Source organism: Balaenoptera physalus, assembly GCF_965194825.1.
Source record: "Balaenoptera physalus genome assembly, chromosome: 1".
Lineage (NCBI taxonomy): Eukaryota > Metazoa > Chordata > Mammalia > Artiodactyla > Balaenopteridae > Balaenoptera > Balaenoptera physalus.
Window position 1 is genome coordinate 5,529,964 of NC_138882.1, and position 20,667 is coordinate 5,550,630.

The 20,667-nt window shown below is 42.3% G+C and overlaps 1 protein-coding gene and 1 long non-coding RNA gene across 2 annotated transcripts; one reads left to right on the forward strand and one right to left on the reverse strand.

Moving 5' to 3' along the window:
• Window positions 1–676: 676 nt before the first annotated feature.
• LOC309636350 (uncharacterized protein C1orf53) lies at window positions 677–5,804 on the reverse strand. The gene is made up of 3 exons (XM_082409494.1): window positions 5,242–5,804; window positions 2,135–2,235; window positions 677–818 (listed from the first exon to the last, which is right to left on the reverse strand). Exons 1-2 carry the CDS (start codon window positions 5,504–5,506, stop codon window positions 2,156–2,158), a joined length of 345 nt encoding a protein of 114 aa, XP_082265620.1. The 5' UTR covers window positions 5,507–5,804; the 3' UTR covers window positions 677–818; window positions 2,135–2,155.
• Window positions 5,805–5,852: 48 nt separating this feature from the next.
• On the forward strand, window positions 5,853–9,560 carry LOC309657877. The gene is made up of 2 exons (XR_014261944.1): window positions 5,853–6,047; window positions 8,133–9,560. It is a non-coding gene; the product is annotated as an uncharacterized lncRNA (long non-coding RNA).
• Window positions 9,561–20,667: the final 11,107 nt, after the last annotated feature.

The following is a 20,667-nucleotide window of genomic DNA, read 5'->3' on the forward strand; positions in this document are numbered from 1 at the left end:
AAACTCTTCTATTTGCCAGAAACCTCCCTTGGGTTGCTAACACTGAGGAGAAAACAGTAGGAGAATTGAGGCTATAAAAAAAAAAATCAAGAGCTACTAATGTGACCCAATTGCTGCTATTTATTTAATGGAACAGTCATTATTTTCTTTCTTCGACATATGTCTGATAACGAAGCAAAAAGAAGGGAAAATAATTATCAGTGTGCCACTTTAGATACACACAAACAGAGACTTCCCTGGTGGTACAGTGGTTAAGAATCCGCCTGCTAATGCAGGGGACACGCGTTCGAGCCCTGGTCCGGGAAGATCCCACATGTCACGGAGCCCGTGTGCCACAACTACTGAGCACGTGCGTTGCAACTACCGAAGCCCACGTGCCTAGAGCCTGTGCTCCACAACAAGAGAAGCCACCACGATAAGCAGCCCAGGCACCACAACGAAGAGTAGCCCCCGCTCGCCGCAACAAGAAAAAGCCTGCGTGCAGCAACGAAGACCCAACGCAGCCAAACATAAATAAATAAATAAATAAATTTATATTCAGAAAAGAAACACACAAACATTTGCCAGCTTTTTCATTTTATTGATGTTCTTTTTAATACATGTTTAAGATTAAGATTAATATATGCTTACGTTTAAGATTAAACTAGTGCTCAAGTACTAACAGCACAGAAAGCAATTCTGGATTAAGGTTTTATTTATTTTTTTAATAAGGCTCAATTAGATGGAGAACAGAAATGAAATTCTTGTCAAACATAAAAATATGAATTGAACTGCTTCTTTTTAGATGGATCTTTAACATTGACTTGACCATATGGACACTGCAAAAGAAATAAAACAAGTTACTGTTGAATTATTTAACAATCATCTTGAAGGAGTACACTTCTCATGGTGAAAAAAAGAGACTGCTAATAACGTTCTATAGATTATTTGATCTACCTCCTATAGACTAAGAGGAGAACGATGGCAACGTCTGGCAAATGGTTCTAATTAGGGTCCAAGAATCACTTCCTAAATGCATCCTTCCAACTTCAAGAATTTTACTGTCAAAACCTCACCCTTAAAAAATCCTCCAGTCCTCAATTCAGGCAGAGCTCTTATGGGTTTGATTAGAAACAGCTAATGGCACAGGTAGGAACATCCATAAAAGTGAAGGCTTAATTTTTCAATACTGGCTACTGTTAATACAGGCATTTAATGTCAATTCCTTGATTAGAAAGTAGGTCGCTTAGAGGAAATAACTCCTTCTTGCCGCCAAACATACAGTCAAAGTGGTCTATAAACAGAGGTTATCTGTTTATAATCTTAACTGTATAACAATTTACCTTACTAGTAGTATGCTTTTAAAAAGTTAGAGTGCAGAACCCATTCCCATTTATTTTTTGTTCAAAATAGGGAAGTATTACATAGTTAGTTCATCTTAATCAGTGAGCACAGAGATATATGGCTGCTGAAATATGCATTTTAGGAAACGTACAGCACTAAGTTTGGAGTAGCAAGTTTCATGGTTATTTTAAAGACAGAGTAGAAAACACCACAGAAAGAATGGGCGGGGTGGGGGGGAGAGAAGGAGAAGAAAGAGGAGGGAAGGGGGAGTAGTAATAATAATAATAATAGTAATAATAATGGAGAAGGAGGAAGAGAAGGAGGAGAAAGAGGAGGAGGAAAGGAAGGGAGGGACACGGAGGGAGGAAATCATTATCATTATAAAAAACCCACCTGTCAATGTTGGGCAAGTATCTATTTATTCAGCTAAAAATGAAAAATAAATGCTTCCTGGGATCTAGTTTGCAATATTCCGGATTTCTTTTCCTGCCCTCTTTCTACTTGCCTACTAGTAAACACAACTTATTTGAAACCTCGTGAAAAGTTTCCTCGTAATAAAGAACTCCCATGAATTTCCAAACACAGCGTTTCAAGGAACTGATGCTCACGGTGAAACATTACAAAATTCCATTCACTTTAAAGGTCCTCTATTGGTCTTAAGGACTTCATTGTCCATGGCCAGAGTAGCTTGTGAAAAGTGCACACCAGTCTCTATTTAGCACTTTTATTTGACTTGTTTTTCAAATAATAGGTATTTACGAAGTCACGGAAGCACCAAAAACTGCTGCCATCCTGCCGAATTGGTACTCACGTGTCTGCAGGTAGAGACGCATCATCTGCCTCTCTGCAAGTGGGCCAGCCGGGTGAGCACCATGTAGCCAGTAGCTGGGTCCACATAGTTCAGCCCGCCAGGTTGAAGAGTAGTGAAATCAAACAATTCATTCATCTCAATATTCATCGTATCTCCTCACCATCATTCCTACTCATAAAATACTGCAACATTTTCTTCAAACAATATTAAACTTCTTCCCAGCAATTTTCGTGGCACTTGCAATTAAGGACTGAATGCATTCCAACATTATACACGATCCAACTTTATGTGACATAAGGAGAAAATATACAGTTTGAGAAAAATGAGAAGTTGATGGAAAAACAAGAACTCCTCTATACCCAATAACGATGTAATCACTGCTCAGGTATTTTTCATTCAGTTTCTAGGTAACAAGTTTAATAACAGGTGATTTAATGACTTTAAGAGCTTAAGAGGCTGAAAATGAACTTTCACTCAGAAGTTGCAGTTGCAATTTCAGTACTTAAAATATGTGGATAATGATTTAAACTTACAGAAAAGGTGCTAATCAAAACCAACAGTCCTTCGAGAAAAGTACTACCTTTACTATTATTTAACACTTTTCCTTACCGTCATCGTGTGCTACTCCACTGCACATTTTGCGCTGTTTTCTTTTTTTTTGGAGTGTCGTTAGTGCCATTTTTAAGCAAAATAAAAGTATTATTTTAACATATTAACACTCAGTGCTTTCACGACTTTGATCAAAAGCAGCTTTTACTACAGCACTTCAGATGTCAAGAAAGCATCCTCTATCTACATTCAAACATAGTCTTAAAAAGGTGTCCCAAGCACGCTGTGTGAAGACAAATAATGCAACCTCTTCTGTGGATTTGGGCCACATGAGTGATATTATTTAGCCTTGAGATTTTGAAGGGGAACTGTCTCCTGGGCTTTTTCTATAACCCTTTTACCACGCAGTAACTCTGCACCCCTCTTGCATAGAGCCTTTCCATTAAAATACACGTGACATTTAAATATCTTCTTACATGTATTTTTGTGTATGCTGCAAACTACTTCGGAGTGTCTTCCTTAGCGGCTGAATATTTTGTTCTGGTTCAGCTTTTCATCAACTATGCGTCATGAATAAAGCATGGAGTAAAAGGAAAACTAGAGTTCAAGCCTAGGCTTCCTCTAAGGCATTCCAGCAAAGTGAGCCCAGGGCAGCAGAAGTCCAGCAATCAAGTCCCAAGGCCAGCCTAAGGGGCCTCCCGAATCCTTTGGGGTCGCAGAAGCAGATTACATGAAACCAGCGGCACTGAACACCACTTTAGAACGACCGATTGTCAAGACCTCGCTTCTTTATTTACAAAGTCCGTGTTGGAAGACTTGGAAGAAAAGCAAAAGAACCCTGGGAACTCTGTTAGCAGACTTCTTTCCGCTTTTCATCGCTGGGGGTCTTCTGGAACCTGGGAGCCTGACAGATTGCTCCGGGGCCTGGGCTGCTCTTCTGCTTTCCAAGTCAGTGGGGAAACTCTGATGGCTGCCCACACAAACGTAATTTGTCCTCAGTAAGTGAGCCTCGGGTAGTGGTGGCAACAGACAAAGGCAGGGCAAGAGTGTTGACAGTCTGACTGGAGAACAAGATGCCCAGTGATGCAGGTCAGCACACGTAAGAGAGCTACCTGCCTGCAGGTGTGGAAGAAGGACCACTGGGAGGGGGCTCTGATTTGTTGAACAACAAAAACAACAAGCTCATTATTGGGTTTGCTTATGGTCTCCTGGACAGCCATTTAACCTGCGATACTGACACGGATGAAACAGTGTGAATTCCTTGAGTGAGAAAAAGTTTCTTTCCCTTCCCGGGCTGATTGGGCCGGTCATTCCAGGCCACTGGTGTTTGCTCTATAGAGAATGACACTTTTTGCTTCTATTTACCACATTTATATAGTGAAGTATGGGAACAAATTACACATTATTTTAAAAAGAGTATAAACAAGAACCATCAAAAGCTGCCAGTCATTTCCTAAAGAGTCTTTGTGCATAAGTTTCAACACAGAAGTGGATCTCAGGGCCTACTAACTGCCCGTGGGAAAAAAAAGTCAACTTTTAGGCAACCTCCAAGGTTTTCTTCTCTGCTCCCCTGGTTCAGGCCAAATAACACTAGTCATGTCAAGTGCTGGTCGCCTGCAGTGTATTCAACAGGCTACTTTTGTATCTTTTCTATATCTTTATCATAAAACTCACTTGCTCTTTCAAGATGATACAAATATAAACATGATACCCTTAAACGTATGTAGTCTCTGTCAGAAAGCGTTAAGGGAGGTGATAAGTTTTGATATTGGTGCTAACAAGCAATTGTCAAATCCCCAAACAAGAAGAAAACACAGCTCAACATTGTCTAGTAAAAATGTAAACGCCTATTTATACTTTCCTTTGTAACTCTGCTCCGACAAGTGGAAAGGACGAAAGGATGATAGCAAAAATTAGAATAAATTAAAAATAAGTTCATGTTTTATGTTTTCATTATTGAAATCATTGGATGGCAGTGTTTAACTGATACTGCAGATAAACACACACATATTTCCCTGTGACTTCTCAGCTCCTCTACCTCCTCTATCAATGCCTTACACCCCTCCCCCAGCCCCAAACACACACACGCGCGCGCGCGCGCACACACACACACACACACACACACACACACACACAGAGGACAGTGATGACGGGCCCTAGACTGCGACCGGAGTTTAGCTCGGACACTGATCAGAAAGGAGTCGCGCTCATACTCAGGATAGATCCACGTTAACTCTTTGCCCGGAATAGGAAACCGTGGCCAGTTTTCAAGCGAAAAGTTCTGAGCGGGAAGCTTGCACGCCGTCAGACGCCCGAGGCAGGACTGCACCGGCCTCCGGCAATCCCTCTCCAGACCGGGGACGCGCAGGCGCACCTATCACCGGGCGGCCGGGGAGGGCGGGGCTGACGGGGGGCGGGGCTGACGGGGAGGGCGGGGCGGGGTGTCTGGGGAGGAGGGGCCTCACTGCGCAAGCGCATGGTCCTTGGGGCTGCGATCCGGGCGGGGCGGGGAGGGGCAGAGCAACCCGGGTGCCCGGGAGGGACGGGGCGGGGTCTCACCGCGCAGGCGGCGGCGAGAAGCTCCGAGATCCTCCGCTCCGCCGCTGTTAACTCTTTGCTCGCCGGACGCCTCGCTGCTCCCTCCGGCCCGCCTTGCGAGTCGGGCCCGGAGCCGCTGCGGTCTCCCTGCGAAGCGGAGCAGAGGGTGAAGCTGAGGCGCTGTCGGAACGCTTCTCCGACCCGGGGCGGTTCTGGCGGCGGGGCGGCGGACGGCAGCCACCCGAGCGCAGCGCCCGCGGACACCGGGACCCGCCAGGCCGCCATGGCTGCCGCCTGTGGGAGGCGGGGCGCTGGGCCCACGGGGTGGTCCGTACTGCTCCCGCCGAGCTTGGCCGGGCCCAGACCCGCCACCCCGGACCCCGCCCTCCGACCCTCGACCCCGGACCCGCCCTCCGGTCCTGGACCCCGACCCCCACCTCCTGACCTCGGCCTTCCGGACTCTGACTCCCTCTCCGACCCAGGGCCCCGGCCTCCGGACTCGGATCCCGCCCTCCGACCTCTGACCCCTCCCTCTGGACCTGGATCCCATCTTCCGACCCCCGACCCGGACCCCGCCCTCCGATCCCTGCCCTCGGACCTGGACCCCGACCCCAGCCCCGGCTCTCCGGCTCCGGACCTTGACCCCTGACCCCGGATCCCGCCCTCTGGTCCTGGACCTGGCCCTCCGAGCCCAGACCCCTGACCCCGCCCTCGCCCTCCGGACCCGGAGCCCGGCCTTCCGCAGCCCCACCGGCCCTGCCCGGCAGATAAAGTGGACCTTAGGCAGCTGAGGAGGCTCCCACAAGATGCGGAGACGGGGAAGAACGTGCCTTTTCCACTTTCTGGACTTTCATTCTAGGTGTTCCATTGGTCTTCTGAGGTGACACGTGGACCTTTTTTCTCGTGTCATACTAGTCTTGGGATATTTCAGCGTAATCGCCACAACTAAGATGCCAGAAAGTGATCAAAATACCCCAGGTTTGTTTATAACCCGCTTGGGCTCGTCCAGAAAAGGCTGAGTATCTACAGGTGATGTGTGCTTGGAGGGCAGCTGGAAGGGGAGCCCTCACGGCCTGGTTCTTTGGCCCAAACTAAAATGAGGACCAAAACGAAGAATGGGCGGTGGTTTCATGTTGCTAAGTATTTGCAAAATCCAAACTAAAATTATATTTCCTGTCCGAAAGATGAGAGAAAGTTATCCTGCTACCCTCCACAAAATTAAATTTGAGAAAATTAGCACAAGCCCAGGAGGTAACTTCAGGCACTAGAATTAAATTAACACCACTCCTGACTCCCACCCTCACCCTGTGTTTCAGGCTTGAAGAGTAGCCGTTTTGTAAGTGTTCTTAGCTTTTTGAGAAAATGAGGGCAGGAATTGATCCCTGAGGACGAGAGTAGATTGTTGAGTGGTACAGAAGGATGACCCTGGACCATCACCACCCCTTTTTTGGCATCTGCATTTACCTATAATCATATTTGGATTCTCTTAGTAGGTGCTGATTGAAACGACCCTATTGGTCTGTTATAGTGACTCTCATAGTGAATTAATAAATCGGCATCCTGTTTTGCAGACCAGTTTCCTTTGTGTTGGAATAATAAATTAGTTATCAGGCTCTGGAGACTGCTTAGTGATCTGAGAAGTGTTCAAAACGTGGAAGCCTGAGGAAGGACCCTCAGTAAAGCTATGGAAAAAGCAACTGTGATTAGAAAAAGGAATTCACCATAAATCAGTTGTGTGTGTTTTGTTTTTTGTGTTTTTTTATAAAACCAAATTATCAAATAAAGGAAATAAGTCTGGAAGTTCCAGTTGATTACATTGTTTTTAAAATTGAGGATGAGGATCTATTAATAGTTCATGACATTAATTCAAAGGGTGGAGACCAAATTTTATAGAAATGAAATAGACTAGACCAGGTTCAAATAGAAAATAAATAGTCATCTAGGAAGAGTAAACACTAGTTTGTGCAGCTTTTGCTTTGGTGGATGTGGGGCAGGTGTGAATATAAAGGGGTAGGAGCAAGGGAGATCTTTGTGATAATAGAATAGTTCTGTGTTCTGGTCATGTCAGAAGTCTACACATGTGTTTAGAGGTAGAACTAGAGTACTTTGTTCCAATGTCACATTCCTGGCTTTGATTTGTGTTACAAGTGTATAAGATGTAACCAGTGGGGGAAACTGGGTGAAGGGAACCTGCTGTATTATCTTTGAAACTTCTTGTGAATCTAATTATTTTAAAATTTAAAAACAGTACTTGGAAAAAGAGATGTTAAAAAAAAAAATAGCTTTCGGATTACCGGGTAAAGCAGATCATGAATTAACCAGAACCTTTCCTTATCTCCTCCATCCCCAGGTTTAAAAATCATCCATTAGTTAGTAAGGCCTTTGGGCATTTAGGCTCAGAAAGCTGTTTTGTGGGACTTCCCTGGTGGTCCAGTGGTTAAGACTTCCTGCTCCCAATGCAGGGGACCTGGGTTCAATCCCTGGTCAGGAGACTAGATCCCTAAAAATCCTGCATGCTGCAACGAAGATCCTGCGTGCTGCAACTAAGACCTGGTGCAGCCAAATTAATAAATAAATAAACAAAAAAAAAAGAAAGCTGTTTTGTACTATTCACGTTACATGTGTGTGCATTCTTATATATCTTTAAACATAATCTGAGCTGGAAATCTGTACAGTTAAGAGTTGATAAAGTATTTTAGTACAAATCGTTTCCAAACACATTTGATAATTAGAGTGTCATTTAGACTTTGAATAGATTATCTGCCCGTTTCAGTTTTCGTCTGATCTTCACACTTGGGAGTCAGTGTCATGGCACGTCAAGTAACTTTCATTCACTGCATCTCTTGTTTGAAAGAGCCTTCTTGGATCTTGACCCTTACCTTATTCTAGCGTGTGTTCATTTCTTCTCAAGACTGTCTGCGCTCCCAGTAGACACACCTGTATGAAAATGGGGGCACAATGTTCCACCTTAGAATGGTAAATGTAGTTCCCACTTTATTTATGAAGCATTTACACCCAGGTTTGCTTTAGAAAGAGTTCTGTGCCACATCTCTGCATGTTACATGATACGGCATATATTTTATACCCCTTCCTATATCATCTGTGATGTTTGTGTTGATACTGAACATGTTTGTTATTTGGAGGAGGAGGAAGGTTCAGAGAAATGTGTTTCCCTAGGCTTCCCTAGGCATTGATTTTTAAATAGTTACATTAGGCCTGTCTAGGTTGGATCACACAGCTTTGTCTGGTTACAGTAAAAGGGATGGGCTCCCATCACCGTGAGGCAGGACTTGATCCAGGCGCAGTGCCACGGCCAGGGCTCAGGCTCCTTTCCCAGCTCTGCCTCCTCATTGCTCGTGGCCTTTTCAGGCAGGTGCTTTTCTCGTGGGTGAAGGATGGCTGCAAACAGCTTTCTCATCCTTGTGCGGCTGAAAAGAGAGCCTTGTTATGAAGCTCCTGGATGAGAAGAAGTCTTTTTGCCCCCAGAAGTTCTAACAGCCATCTCTTCATCATGTGTCCGTTCCTGAACCGATCTTCATGAGTACAGGTTGTGCCGAAGGCAGTCGGGGCCTGTCTCGGGAACTGCCTTGTGAACCCCCCAGACCCAGGCCTGAGAACGGCCTGTATTGATGCTGGGGGCACAATAAACAAATGTTCACTGCAGTGTGACTTGCTAAGGCAAAATAAATTCCTCCAGCCCACTCAGTCTTTTTAGCATTTAGTATTAATTGCTTATGGTTTAAAACATTTTTCACTGTTCCTCTGGTTTCCCCTCTAGATGTCCTTCCTTTGATCTCCCACAATTATTTGCTCCATTTTAGCTTTTTATATGTAGTAATTTGGGGGGCACTGTTTTCTCAACAGATTGTAAACAAGATGGTAGGGCAGCAGTCCCCAACCTTTTTGGTAACCAGGGACCTGTTTTGTGGAAGACAGTTTTTCCATGGACGGGGTGGGGTGTTGGTGCAGGATGATTTCAGGATGATTCAAGTGTACATTTATGGTGCACTTTATTTCTATTAGTATTACATTGTAATACATAACGAAATAATTATACAACTCACCGTCATGCTGACAGGAGGCGGAGCTCAGGCAGTAATTTGAGCGATGGGGAGCGGCTGTAAATACAGATGAAGCTTCACTCACTGGCCTACCGCTACCTCCTGCTGTGTGGTCAGTTCCTAACAGGCCACAGACCAGTAGCGGTCTGTGGCCCGGGGGTTGGGAACCCCTGTGGTAGGGAATATGCTGTTTTCATCTTTGTATCTCCACAACCCCACCTGTACTTTTGTACCTATTACTATGACACTTAGTGAATAAAGGCTTTTCAAATGGGCAAGTCCGTGGTTGTTCATTCTGAAATATACAATCCTTAGCTAGTGGATAAACATTTCATACGAAATTCTAAAATTAACATTCTTTACATAATGCAAATTTGAAAATATTTACTATGGATTAATAATTGCAAATAAATACTTTAGAAACTGTGTGATAAAGATACTAACTCTGAGGTCTTATTAAATTGTATTTATTAAATAGCATCGGGCCATTTTACTGACAATCAGGACATATGTACACATTATCAAATTGTCTGATGTAAGCCCCCAAAAGCTGCCTCTGATTAATTTTAAGTGTTATCTGTGTTATCTTTTAACGAATTATGAATGTACTGCACTGTTAGTGGGCAAATGGGTGCTGGGGTCACAGAGCACAGACGTCTTGTCCGGGCACTGCCTGTTTGGCGCAGTTGTTTTTGGACACTGATTTATGTATTTGATGTCTTTCAAATAGCCGGATGGTGAGTTATGACATGTCATGCTTCACATAGAGCGCATTTCACTCTCAATTCTTATGATTGAGAGCAAATGTCACACGCCCCTAAGGTCGCCCATAGGGAATCTTCGTTTCATTTCATCCGACATCCCACAGCACACTTTGTTTTACAGAGCTGGTCTTAGAAAGTTCTTCGGGGAATTATAACGGCTTCTGTTTGCCAGCCCAGCGAATCTCGGTTTTCTTCACGAGGGGTGCCCGCCCACCAGCGCTGCCTGCCCGGAGCGCTCCTGCCCTCGGCTCCTATCTTTCCGTTTTATTTTCGTCTCCCTGGACAGACAAGCTGTGGATGGGCTGCCTGACATGAAGGAATCTAGCCATTTCAGGTCCTCCTCCACCCTCGCAATCACTCTCCACTGAGCAGTAGACCAGCTTCTTCCCCCCACCACCAAGGTGAGGCGGCAGGCATGACTTGATGGTTAAATTTGGGACACTCGGACACAGTACTTACCCGACTGCATTGAAAGCAGCAGCCCTCAGCCCTTCTCACTGCACACTGCGCCCTCCCGTGATTTAATCTATGCTTATGTTTTTAATCTGTTACCTACATGCTCACGGCTCCCAGATCCCTGCTCAGGATCCACGCTTGTGAGGTCCGAACACCTACTCTCCACCTGCCTGCTGTACAGATAAACTTACAAATACCCCCAAACTCAGAATGGACTTCACCATCATTCCCATGGAAGTCCTACTGCCCTGTTTATTTCCTCTTTTAAAAGCACAGCAAATTCAGAGATTTCTTTTCAGAGAATGACCCTTCACTCTTTCCACATCTCCCCACCCAGGTGATCACCAAGTCCTACCCGTTTTACTTATCTATGTCTCAAACCCGCCCTCCTTTGCGTCTATCATTCTTCTAGCACAGTTTGTTATTTCTTTCCCCACGGCTACAGCTAGAACGGAATGGCTCATTGATGTAAATAACAAATAATGAGGACTTATACTGCATTAGGGCCCTCTCCTAAGTGCTGGAGACGGATTGTTCATACTTTGCGCGCGATATTTATTCTGACAAAGATATCCATCAGCTCCTTGAAGTGGTAAGTCATGCCTGTCCCTAAACCTCGGTCCCTATGTCCCCTCCTCTATGAAGCCCTCCCTGACTGCTCATCTTGCTCATTGCCTCCTCTGCAGGCTGGGCTGGGCACACCACTTCAGTGCTCCATAATATCCAAAATGTCTCTCTACATTTGCACTTTCTTATTGTATGGTTTTGTATTTATGAGGGCTTTTTTACTAGCAGCTTGTGAGGTCTTTAAGGGCAAAGGATTGTCTTAATCATCTTTGTATCCCTAGCAGCACAAGTACATAGGAAATGCTAAAAAAGAAAAGCTTGTTGAAATGAATGGATGAACGCATAATGGCAGCAAAACCCCACATCTGAGTCACACAGTAAAGAAATGATACAAATGCACTTTCCCCTAATATTTTATGGTTAAGAATCAGTGTTGGGTTTTATCAACACATCGGTTGATCTCAGTCTATTGTCCTGAGAGACAATATCCTAAGATAACAACAAGGTAACTGTGATTTTATCTGGTAATCTATTTAGTAAGCTCCCCCCAGTCATTGAATTCATGGTAAGTGCAGTGTATGGGCTGCATTTCAAATGAAGTCAGTGTATGTTGACAGTGAAGTGCAGCCTTGTTAACCCTGAACAATCATTCCAATTATAAACTACATGCACACAATCACTGTCACATAAAATATCCAGACTAATTACTTCTAGCCCTTTTGCTATGCAATTATTTGAAATGAAACCTACTCTTATGGATATTTGGTATTAACAGTGTATTTCCCAGAAAGAACATTGCTAAAGAGCTAGCAAGAATGTGATTCCATTTGTACCTTATTACAATAGATGGATTAGTGTTGTGCTTTTACAATTACACGGGCAGCCACTGTTTTGTAGGATTTCCCACATACCAACCCAGCAGCAAAGAGATCTCGGTTCAGGTCGTAAATACAACATACAAATCAGAGCCTTGTTCTCTGCACTCTTGCTGCAGCCTGAGGGAGAAAAGCATGTCCACTGTTCCATGACCGCAGTGAAAGGCACACTGAGTTTCAGGTCAAATATCCATGACACTGACGTGTCTGACTAGTCTGCCGACTATGGTCTATGTTAATATCCTCCCCGTGGTGAGCAGGAGGGATGTGCCTCAGGGATCAGCACAGCACACAAGCCTTTTGGGTTTCCTACAGGTGTAAAATTGATGCATCTGTGGAGTCCTGTGGAACGTGCATCTTCTACATGTAGCTGAACTGTACACTTGCTGTGTGAATGGTCATATTTGTACAATTCTATAAGGATGCTCTCACCACCAATTGCTCTATCTGATGGTATTTCTTGATGACACGTTTTGATAGCATTGTTAAAGAAGATAGTTCTGAATTTGTCTATGCTTGTGATTTGTTCAGCTTTTCCTTCACGTACTTTGAAGCTCTGTTATCAGGTGCATAAATACACAGGATTGTGATATCCCCTTGAATTTACCCCGTTATCATTATATAATGTCCCTTTTTACTTCTGATAGTTTCCCTTGTTCTGAAATGTGCTTTGTCTGATATTAGCATAACCACTGCAGCTTTCTTTTTTTTTTTAATTTTTTAAATTTATTTATTTATTTTATTTTTGGCTGCGTTGGGTCTTCGTTGCTGCATGCGGGCTTTCTCTAGTTGCGGCGAGCGGGGGATACTCTTTGTTGCAGTGCGCGGGCTTCTCATTGCGGGGGCTGCTCTTGTTGCAGAGCACGGGCTCTAGGCACGCAGGCTTCAGTAGTTGTAGCACACAGGCTCAGTAGTTGTGGCTTGCGGGCTCTAGAGCGCAGGCTCAGTAGTTGGGGCGCACAGGCTTAGTTGCTCCGTGGCATGTGGGATCTTCCCGGACCAGGGCTCGAACTCGTGTGCCCTGCATTGGCAGGCGGATTCTTAACCACTGTGCCACCAGGGAAGCCCCACTGCAGCTTTCTTTTGATAAGAGTTGTCATGGTATAGCTTTTCCTACCCCTTATTTATTTGTGTTTTTATATTTTAAAATGAGTTTCTTTTAGGCATCATATAGTTGGGGTCTTTTTTAAAATCCAATTTCACAAGCCCTGTGTTTTCATTGGTATTTAGACCTGTAATGGGGTAATGGTGCACGCCCCCCCAAATATATGTCTGTGTTCTGATCTCTGGAACCTAAAAATGATACCTTTTCTGGAAAGAAATGGTCTTTTCAGAAGTAATTAAGCTAAGGATTTTGAGATGAGGAGGTCCTCCTGGATTATCTGAGGTGGCGGTGCTGAATCCCGTGACAAGTGTCCTTATAACTGACATACAGAGGACATGATGATATGACAATGGAGGGAGATGCTGGAGAGATGCGGCCAGAAGCCCAGGAAGCTGGGCGAGGCAAGGAAGGGACCCCCCCGGGGCCCCCAGAGGGATGGCAGCCCTGCTGGATTTTGGCTTCCAGTCTCCCAAATTGTCAGAGAGTAAATTGTCATTTTAAGTCTGATAACATATGCTTGTATCATTCAGGGTCCACCTAAAATGGTATTTCCTCCCTCAACCTTTTCATATACACATAAAATGTGATCTCTTGTTCTTCATGACAGCTTGTTCGTAAAATTGACCTCAATAATCCCCCCCCATCCATATGCTCATATCCCCTCGCATTGGGATTTTTGCATCTCCTCCCATCAAGCGTTGAGGTTTCTCTTTCCCACTTAAATTGGAACTTGGTTATGCGACTTGCTTTGGCTATTGTGACTTTAGCAAACGTGACACAAACCACAGTTTGTAAAGCTTGTGTGCCCCCCTCTTCTTTTAGACAGAGTTGGAATCATGAGACCATGCTGTAAATAAACAAGCCCACGATAGTCTTCGGCAGAGCACTCGAGGAGGAGAACTGAGGCGCCCCTGCTGACTGCAGTACCCACCGCCAGATGTGTGAATGAGGCCGCCTTAGTCCAGCCCCCGTGAATCTGTCAGATGGATACGGCCTCAGGAGTGACTTCTGGGTAGACCAGAAAAATAACTGCTCAACTGAGCCTGCCCAATTTGCTGCTTGTGGAGTCATGACAGATAAAATGGTTGTTGGTTTAAGTCAGTAGGTATTGGGGTAACTTGTATCATCAACGGTTAACTGAAACACTTCCCTAATCCCCCTGTTTCAGTCAAAGCAAGGTAACTGCTATAATGAGCAATACCAAGGTGTGAATGAATTTCTACAATGAAAGTTTATTTCTTACTTATGCAAAACCCACAGGGTATGTTTCTGGTCAGTCAGCTCTCCTTCAAGTAGTGATCCTGGAATTCAGTCTCCTTTTGCACCACTATTTTTAACTGATAACCTCTAAATTCACCAAAAGGTACCTAACCACCTCAGCCTGGAAGTGACTTCATCCACTAGCCATATCTCCTTACCTAGATGGAAATGTATCCAACTCTGTCCTTGCCATCTCTGATTTACCCCTCTACCCCTTTCCTCTTCATACCTTCTTAAGACATAAATAATTATGTGTCCCTTCTCCCAACACTGAGCTATAACCTTAAAGAATACAGTCATATCTGCTGGTGTCTGCTGTAATACCCAATCTAAATCCTTGTATATGGTAGAGGTGCCCTAATACATATCTATCGTCTTATAGAATTTTCAACGTACTTTCAGAAATTCTATTTCATTTAAATCTCACAGCATTTTAAGATAGAAAATATATAATCATATCCATTTTTTACAAATGATGGAACTGAGGACTAAAGATTCTAAGTGATTTGCCCAAAGTCACCACCCAGGAAACGGCAGAGCTGGAACTGGAAGCCTATAATATGACTCAAGTCTTTTTCATACGGTCAAAAATATTTATTTAAGTAAACTAGCGCTTTGCCTTTTTTCCCCCTAATTTGTCCTATGTCCAATTCAGTCACCACATTTCATTCATTCTTCTCTCATAATGTGTGTCTCTCTTTCTTTAAATTCCTATTGAAATCTTACCTGGTTTGGATTGTTGTCACTTGATGACTAAGTTACAGCAGTAGATGCCTAAATTATAATTCCTGCCTCTATTCTGTTCCTCCTCTAATTCATTCTTAACAAACACTGTTGTCAAAATAACAGTACTAACAAACGCACCATTTTAATTGTCATTTTCTGGTTGGAAAATCCTCAGTGTCAAAATTTTACATGTAGGATAGAATATGAACTCATTAGCTAGGCATTTTTGGTACTCCAACACTTTGACCCCTGAAATATCTTTCTAGTCTTACGTCCTGTTACTCTCTAGGTCAAACATTCTGTACTAGTCAGATTAATTTACCCACCTCCGGGCTTCCCTGGTGGTGCAGTGGTTGAGAATCTGCCTGCCAATGCAGGGGACACGGGTTCGAGCCCTGGTCTGGGAAGATCCCACATGCCGCGGAGCAACTAGGCCTGTGAGCCACAACTACTGAGCCTGCGCGTCTGGAGCCTGTGCTCCGCAACAAGAGAGGCCGCGACAGTGAGAGAGGCCCGCGCACCGCGATGAAGAGTGGCCCCCGCTTGCCGCAACTAGAGAAAGCCCTCGCACAGAAACGAAGACCCAACACAGCCATAAATAAATAAATAAATAAATAAAATTTTTTAAAAAATTTACCCACCTCCCCTAAATTATCCATGTTGCAGTCATGCTAGTTTGTCTCCACAACAGTCTCCCAAAAATATTTCATTGTCCATCACTCCCCCATGGGACCCTGAGATAAATTCTGGCCAGTCTAAGTCAACCTTGGAAATCCCATTCTTCCTGCACTGATTGATTTACAAAAGCTCCTACCAACGAGACATGGGGGAAATTCTGCAGGAATGCTTCTGAGAAAGGTTTTCTTACTGGTATCACAAGACTAATGGGACCTTAGTTTCCAGGCATATGGCACAGTAGGTATCCTTAAAAATTTCCCTTACCAAAGACCCACATGGAAAAACAAAACAACCGTATTTTTAAATGCACAGTCAAGTCCGAAAAAGTAGGAAAAATCTAGGTACCAAAACCTGAAAACTGAGCTAAACATCAGGGTTGTAATTTGTCTCTGACACTACTGTTGTCCTGGAGAATGTGTCCGTCTTGGGAGTTGAGTCTTAGTGGCTGATGGAGTCATTGGCCTGTGCCGGTTGAAGGGTCTGAGACAAGATCCTCGGGTTGAGACACTCTGAGAGCTGTTCTCTTAGTGAGGGCAGCACTTGACCTTTGTCAGAGCCCTGCCCTTGGTGAACGGCTGGACTATAAAACAAATCTACCCGCCAGGAGTGAGAGAAGGCAGGGCTCCTCTCTGACTCTGCCTGGACTCCCCGGAAAATTTGTAAAGAGAGGTCGGCGCACACATGAGTTAGAGGTTAAAGTTTTATTCCCTACTGTGTTAGTCTGCTAGGGCGGCCACAACAAAATGCCACAGACTGGATAGCTTAACCAACAGAAATCTGTTTTCTCACAGTCTGAAGCCTGGAAATCCAAACCAAGGTCTTGTCAGGTTTGGTTCCTCCTAAGACCTCTCTCCTCAGCTTGCAGCCGACTCTTTCCCTGCTGTGTTTTCACATGGTCTTCCCTCTGTGTGCATGCAACCCTGGGGTCTCTCCCTCTTCTTACAAAACACCAGTCCTATTTGGATTAGGGCCCTGCCTTATGGCCTCATTGAACCCTAATACTTCTTTGAAGGCCCTACTACAAGTACGGTCTTGAAGCAGGTAGTAGGTAGTAGGTAACAGTACTACCTACTTAGTCCTGTAAAATCCAAGTCAGGATGAGAACAAGAATTTGTCCTAAGTTAGTAGAAACCCTGGTTGCTTGACAGAAGCAAAAAGAAACACATTCTCTCTAGTGAGATAAAGCTTCAACATTGGCCCCACAAGATTCCTACAGAAAAAGTCCTCTGGCCATGATTTCACAACCCAAAATTACAAAGCACAGGAGGAATCAAGGCATCATGGGCAACGGCAAACGCAAATAACAAACAGTACACTCTGACAACCAAAGATTCCAATAATGGAATTATTGGTTAGAGAGTACAACATAAAGGTCTAAAATGTTTACAGAAATAAAAATTAGAATTGAAAACATGAGACGGAAGCAACACAACAGGTTTAAAAATCAAAACAGACTGGAATGACAACTAAATGGAAATTCATAAATGAAAAAGAGAATAGCAAATGTTAAAAACTCAATGAGTGGGTTAAAGGGCGGATTAAGCACCACTGAAGTGAGAATTAGTTAACTAGAATGAGAATATATAACATACATATATTAGTTAACTAAAATGAGAATGTGTGTGTGTATATATATATATAGATATATATATAATATTTATGGGGTTGACCAAAGAGTTCGTTCAGGTTTTTTCATACACACATACAAATACATAATATTTCCCAAATTAAAACACAGAAAGATCAAGAGATGGAAGATTTGAAATAGGGGTAAAGAGACATAGAAGACAGAAGGAAGATAGAATTAGAAGGTCTACCATATGTCTAATTGGATTCCCAGAAGTAGATAACATATTATAAATGATGGGAAAGAGCAATAAGAATTTTTTCCTGTAACTGAGAAAACACAAGTTCTCAGATTCAGAAAGTACAGTAACTCCCAAACAGCATAAGTAAAAAGACACTAATGAACATCATGGTGAATGTATGGAACATGAAAACAAATAGATCTTAAAAATGGCCAGAGAGAAAAGTCAGACTATCCACTCAGGAATTAAATTAGACCAACAGCAACTTGAAATCAGCAACCTTAGAAACCTGAAGGCAACTGCTTAATTGTTTCAAAATGTTGTGATGAAATTCCTGTCAACCTAGAGTTGTACATCAAAGCAACCAGAGAATAAGTGTGAAATAAATATTTTTTCAGACAGAAAAACTATTTATCTTTGACAGAAACGTAGTAAAGGAACTCCGTAATAACATACTGCAGAAAGAATGGAGATGTGAGAAGGGAAGTTAAGCAATGAAACTTGTAAATCTGAGTAAGTAAAGCTAAACAAAGACTGATTATTTAAAATTATGATACTAATGTCTAATTAATGGAATTTAAAAACACTATTAAATAAAGCTAACACAATGGTCAATAGTAGGATGTAAGCCAGGAGAGGAATAAGCAGAATTGAAGAGTTCAATAATCTTGTATTGTTTGGGAGGAGGAAAAAGCTATGGAATAAAGTTGATCAGTTAAATATTCTTACTAATTTTCAAAAATAACCAGAAAGAGGATAAAATATAGCATATAATTTTGAAAACAGGAAAAAAATCAATCCAAAATACAGCAGTAAGAGAAAGAAGCGGAAAAAAATGAGATGCATAAGAATTATAAAATTATAAAAATAAACGCAACTATATTAGTAATCATCAAATAGAAGTGAACTAACATCTCAAAGATTAAAATTATTAGAATGAATTTTTAAATCTATATGCTGCTTAAAAGAAACATACCTAAAATATTAGTGCAAAAATATTGAAAGAGAAAAGATGAAAAATTATATACCAAACAAATTCTAACCAAGAGAAAGCTGCTGTTAGTTATATTAATAGCAGATGAAATAAACTTTAAGGCAAAAAAATGTTAGAATACAAAGGGATACTACATCATGCTAAAGAGTTTTGTTCACTGGGAAGCTTTAATACTTCTAAAATAGTATGCATTGGGGCTTAGAATATAACTTCCTAAAAGTGTTTAAATGCAGCTGTAGAAATCTGTATCAAACATTATACTAAATGGCTAAACTTTAGAAGAACCTCCTTTAAAACATGAAATAAGAAAAAGATATTTGCTGTTACCACTTCTATCAACAATATACTGAAAGCCCTTATCAGCATTAAGACAAAAAAGAAAAATAAAAATTGTAAATTTTGGAAAGACAGAAACAAAACATGATAAAGTTGTCATAGAATAGAAAACAACAATAAGTTTAGTTTCATTGTGAGAACAAATGAGAAAATTTAACTGGGTTACTGGAGATAAAAATCAATATTAAAAATCAACTTTATTATTTTTATGCATGTTACAAACAATTAGAAGATAAAATTTTAAGAGATAGATTTATAATGCATCAAAAATATGAAGTACCTAGGGATGAATATAAGGAAACAACAAACAACCCAATCCAAAAATGGGCAGAAGACCTAAATAGATATTTCTCCAAAGAAGATATACAGATTGCCAACAAACACATGAAAGAATGCTCAACATCATTAATCATTAGAGAAATGCAAATCAGAACTACAATGAGATACCATCTCACACTGGTCAGAATGGCCATCATCAAAAAATCTACAAACAATAAATACTGGAGAGGGTGTGTAGAAAAGGGAACCCTCTTGCACTGTTGGTGGGAATGTAAATTGATACAGCCACTATGGAGAACAGTATGGAGGTTCCTTAAAAAAACTAAAACTAGAGCTACCATACGACCCAGCACTCCCACTACTGGGCATATACCCTGAGAAAACCATAATTCAAAAAGAGTCATGTAACACAATGTTCATTGCAGCTCTATTTACAATAGCCAGGACATGGAAGCAACCTAAGTGTCCATCAACAGATGAATGGATAAAGAAGATGTGGCACATATATACAATGGAATATTACTCAGCCATAAAAAGAAATGAAATTGAGTTATTTGTAGTGAGGTGGATGGACCTAGAGTCTGTCATACAGAGTGAAGTAAGTCAGAGAAAAAAAATACCGTACGCTAACACATATATATGGAATCTAAAAAAAAAAAAAAAAAATGGTCATGAAGAACGTAGGGGCAAGATAGGAATAAAGACACAGACCTACTAGAGAATGGACTTGAGGATATGGGGAGGGGGAAGGGTAAGCTGGGACAAAGTGAGAGAGTGGCATGGACATATATACACTACCAAACATAAAATAGATAGCTAGTGGGAAGCAGCCGCATAGCACAGGGAGATCAGCTCGGTGCTTTGTGACCACCTAGAGGGGTGGGATAGGGAGGGTGGGAGGGAGGGAGGTGCAAGAGGGAAGAGATATGGGGACATATGTATATGTATAACTGATTCATTTTGTTATAAAGCAGAAACTAACACACCATTGTAAAGCAATTATACTCCAATAAAGATGTTTAAAAAAAAAAGAAAACAATTAAAAAATATCAAAAGACATGAATAGTTATTCCAAGAAGAGAAAATATAAATGGCTAATAAAAGTATGAAAAGGTGCTCAACCTAAATTCCTCAGGACAATCCAAAGTAATACCACAATTAGATATTATTTTATACCCAACAGATTGTAAAACAAAGAAAAATTGCCTGTGAACTGGAGCAAAGAAAATAGATATACTCTGTGGGTGGGAGTATAAATTGGCACAAATGCTTTGGAAAGCTAGTTGGCACTCTAATGAGTTGGAAATGTGCATATCTTACAACCAATAACTTCACTTTTGGCAGAGAATCTGATATATTTGTCTGCAGACTTGTAGAAGAATTTTTCTAACAGCATAGTATGTAAGAGCAAAAACCTGGACACTATGCAAGTGTTTGTTGACAAGAGAAAAAAAAACAGTGATATGATCTAGCAATGGTATACCGCACAGCAGTGAAAACAAATGGACCGCAGCTATACAAGACATGGAGGTGAAAA

Excerpts from the sequence above, each read along its gene's own strand:
- LOC309636350 (XM_082409494.1), bottom strand. The coding sequence starts at position 5,506 with ATGGCGGCCTGGCGGGTCCCGGTGTCCGCGGGCGCTGCGCTCGGGTGG. Across the intron at positions 2,236-5,241 it reads TCTCGCCGCCGCCTGCGCGG|CTGGCGGGCTGAACTATGTG; the intron begins TGAGACCCCGCC and ends CTACTCTTCAAC.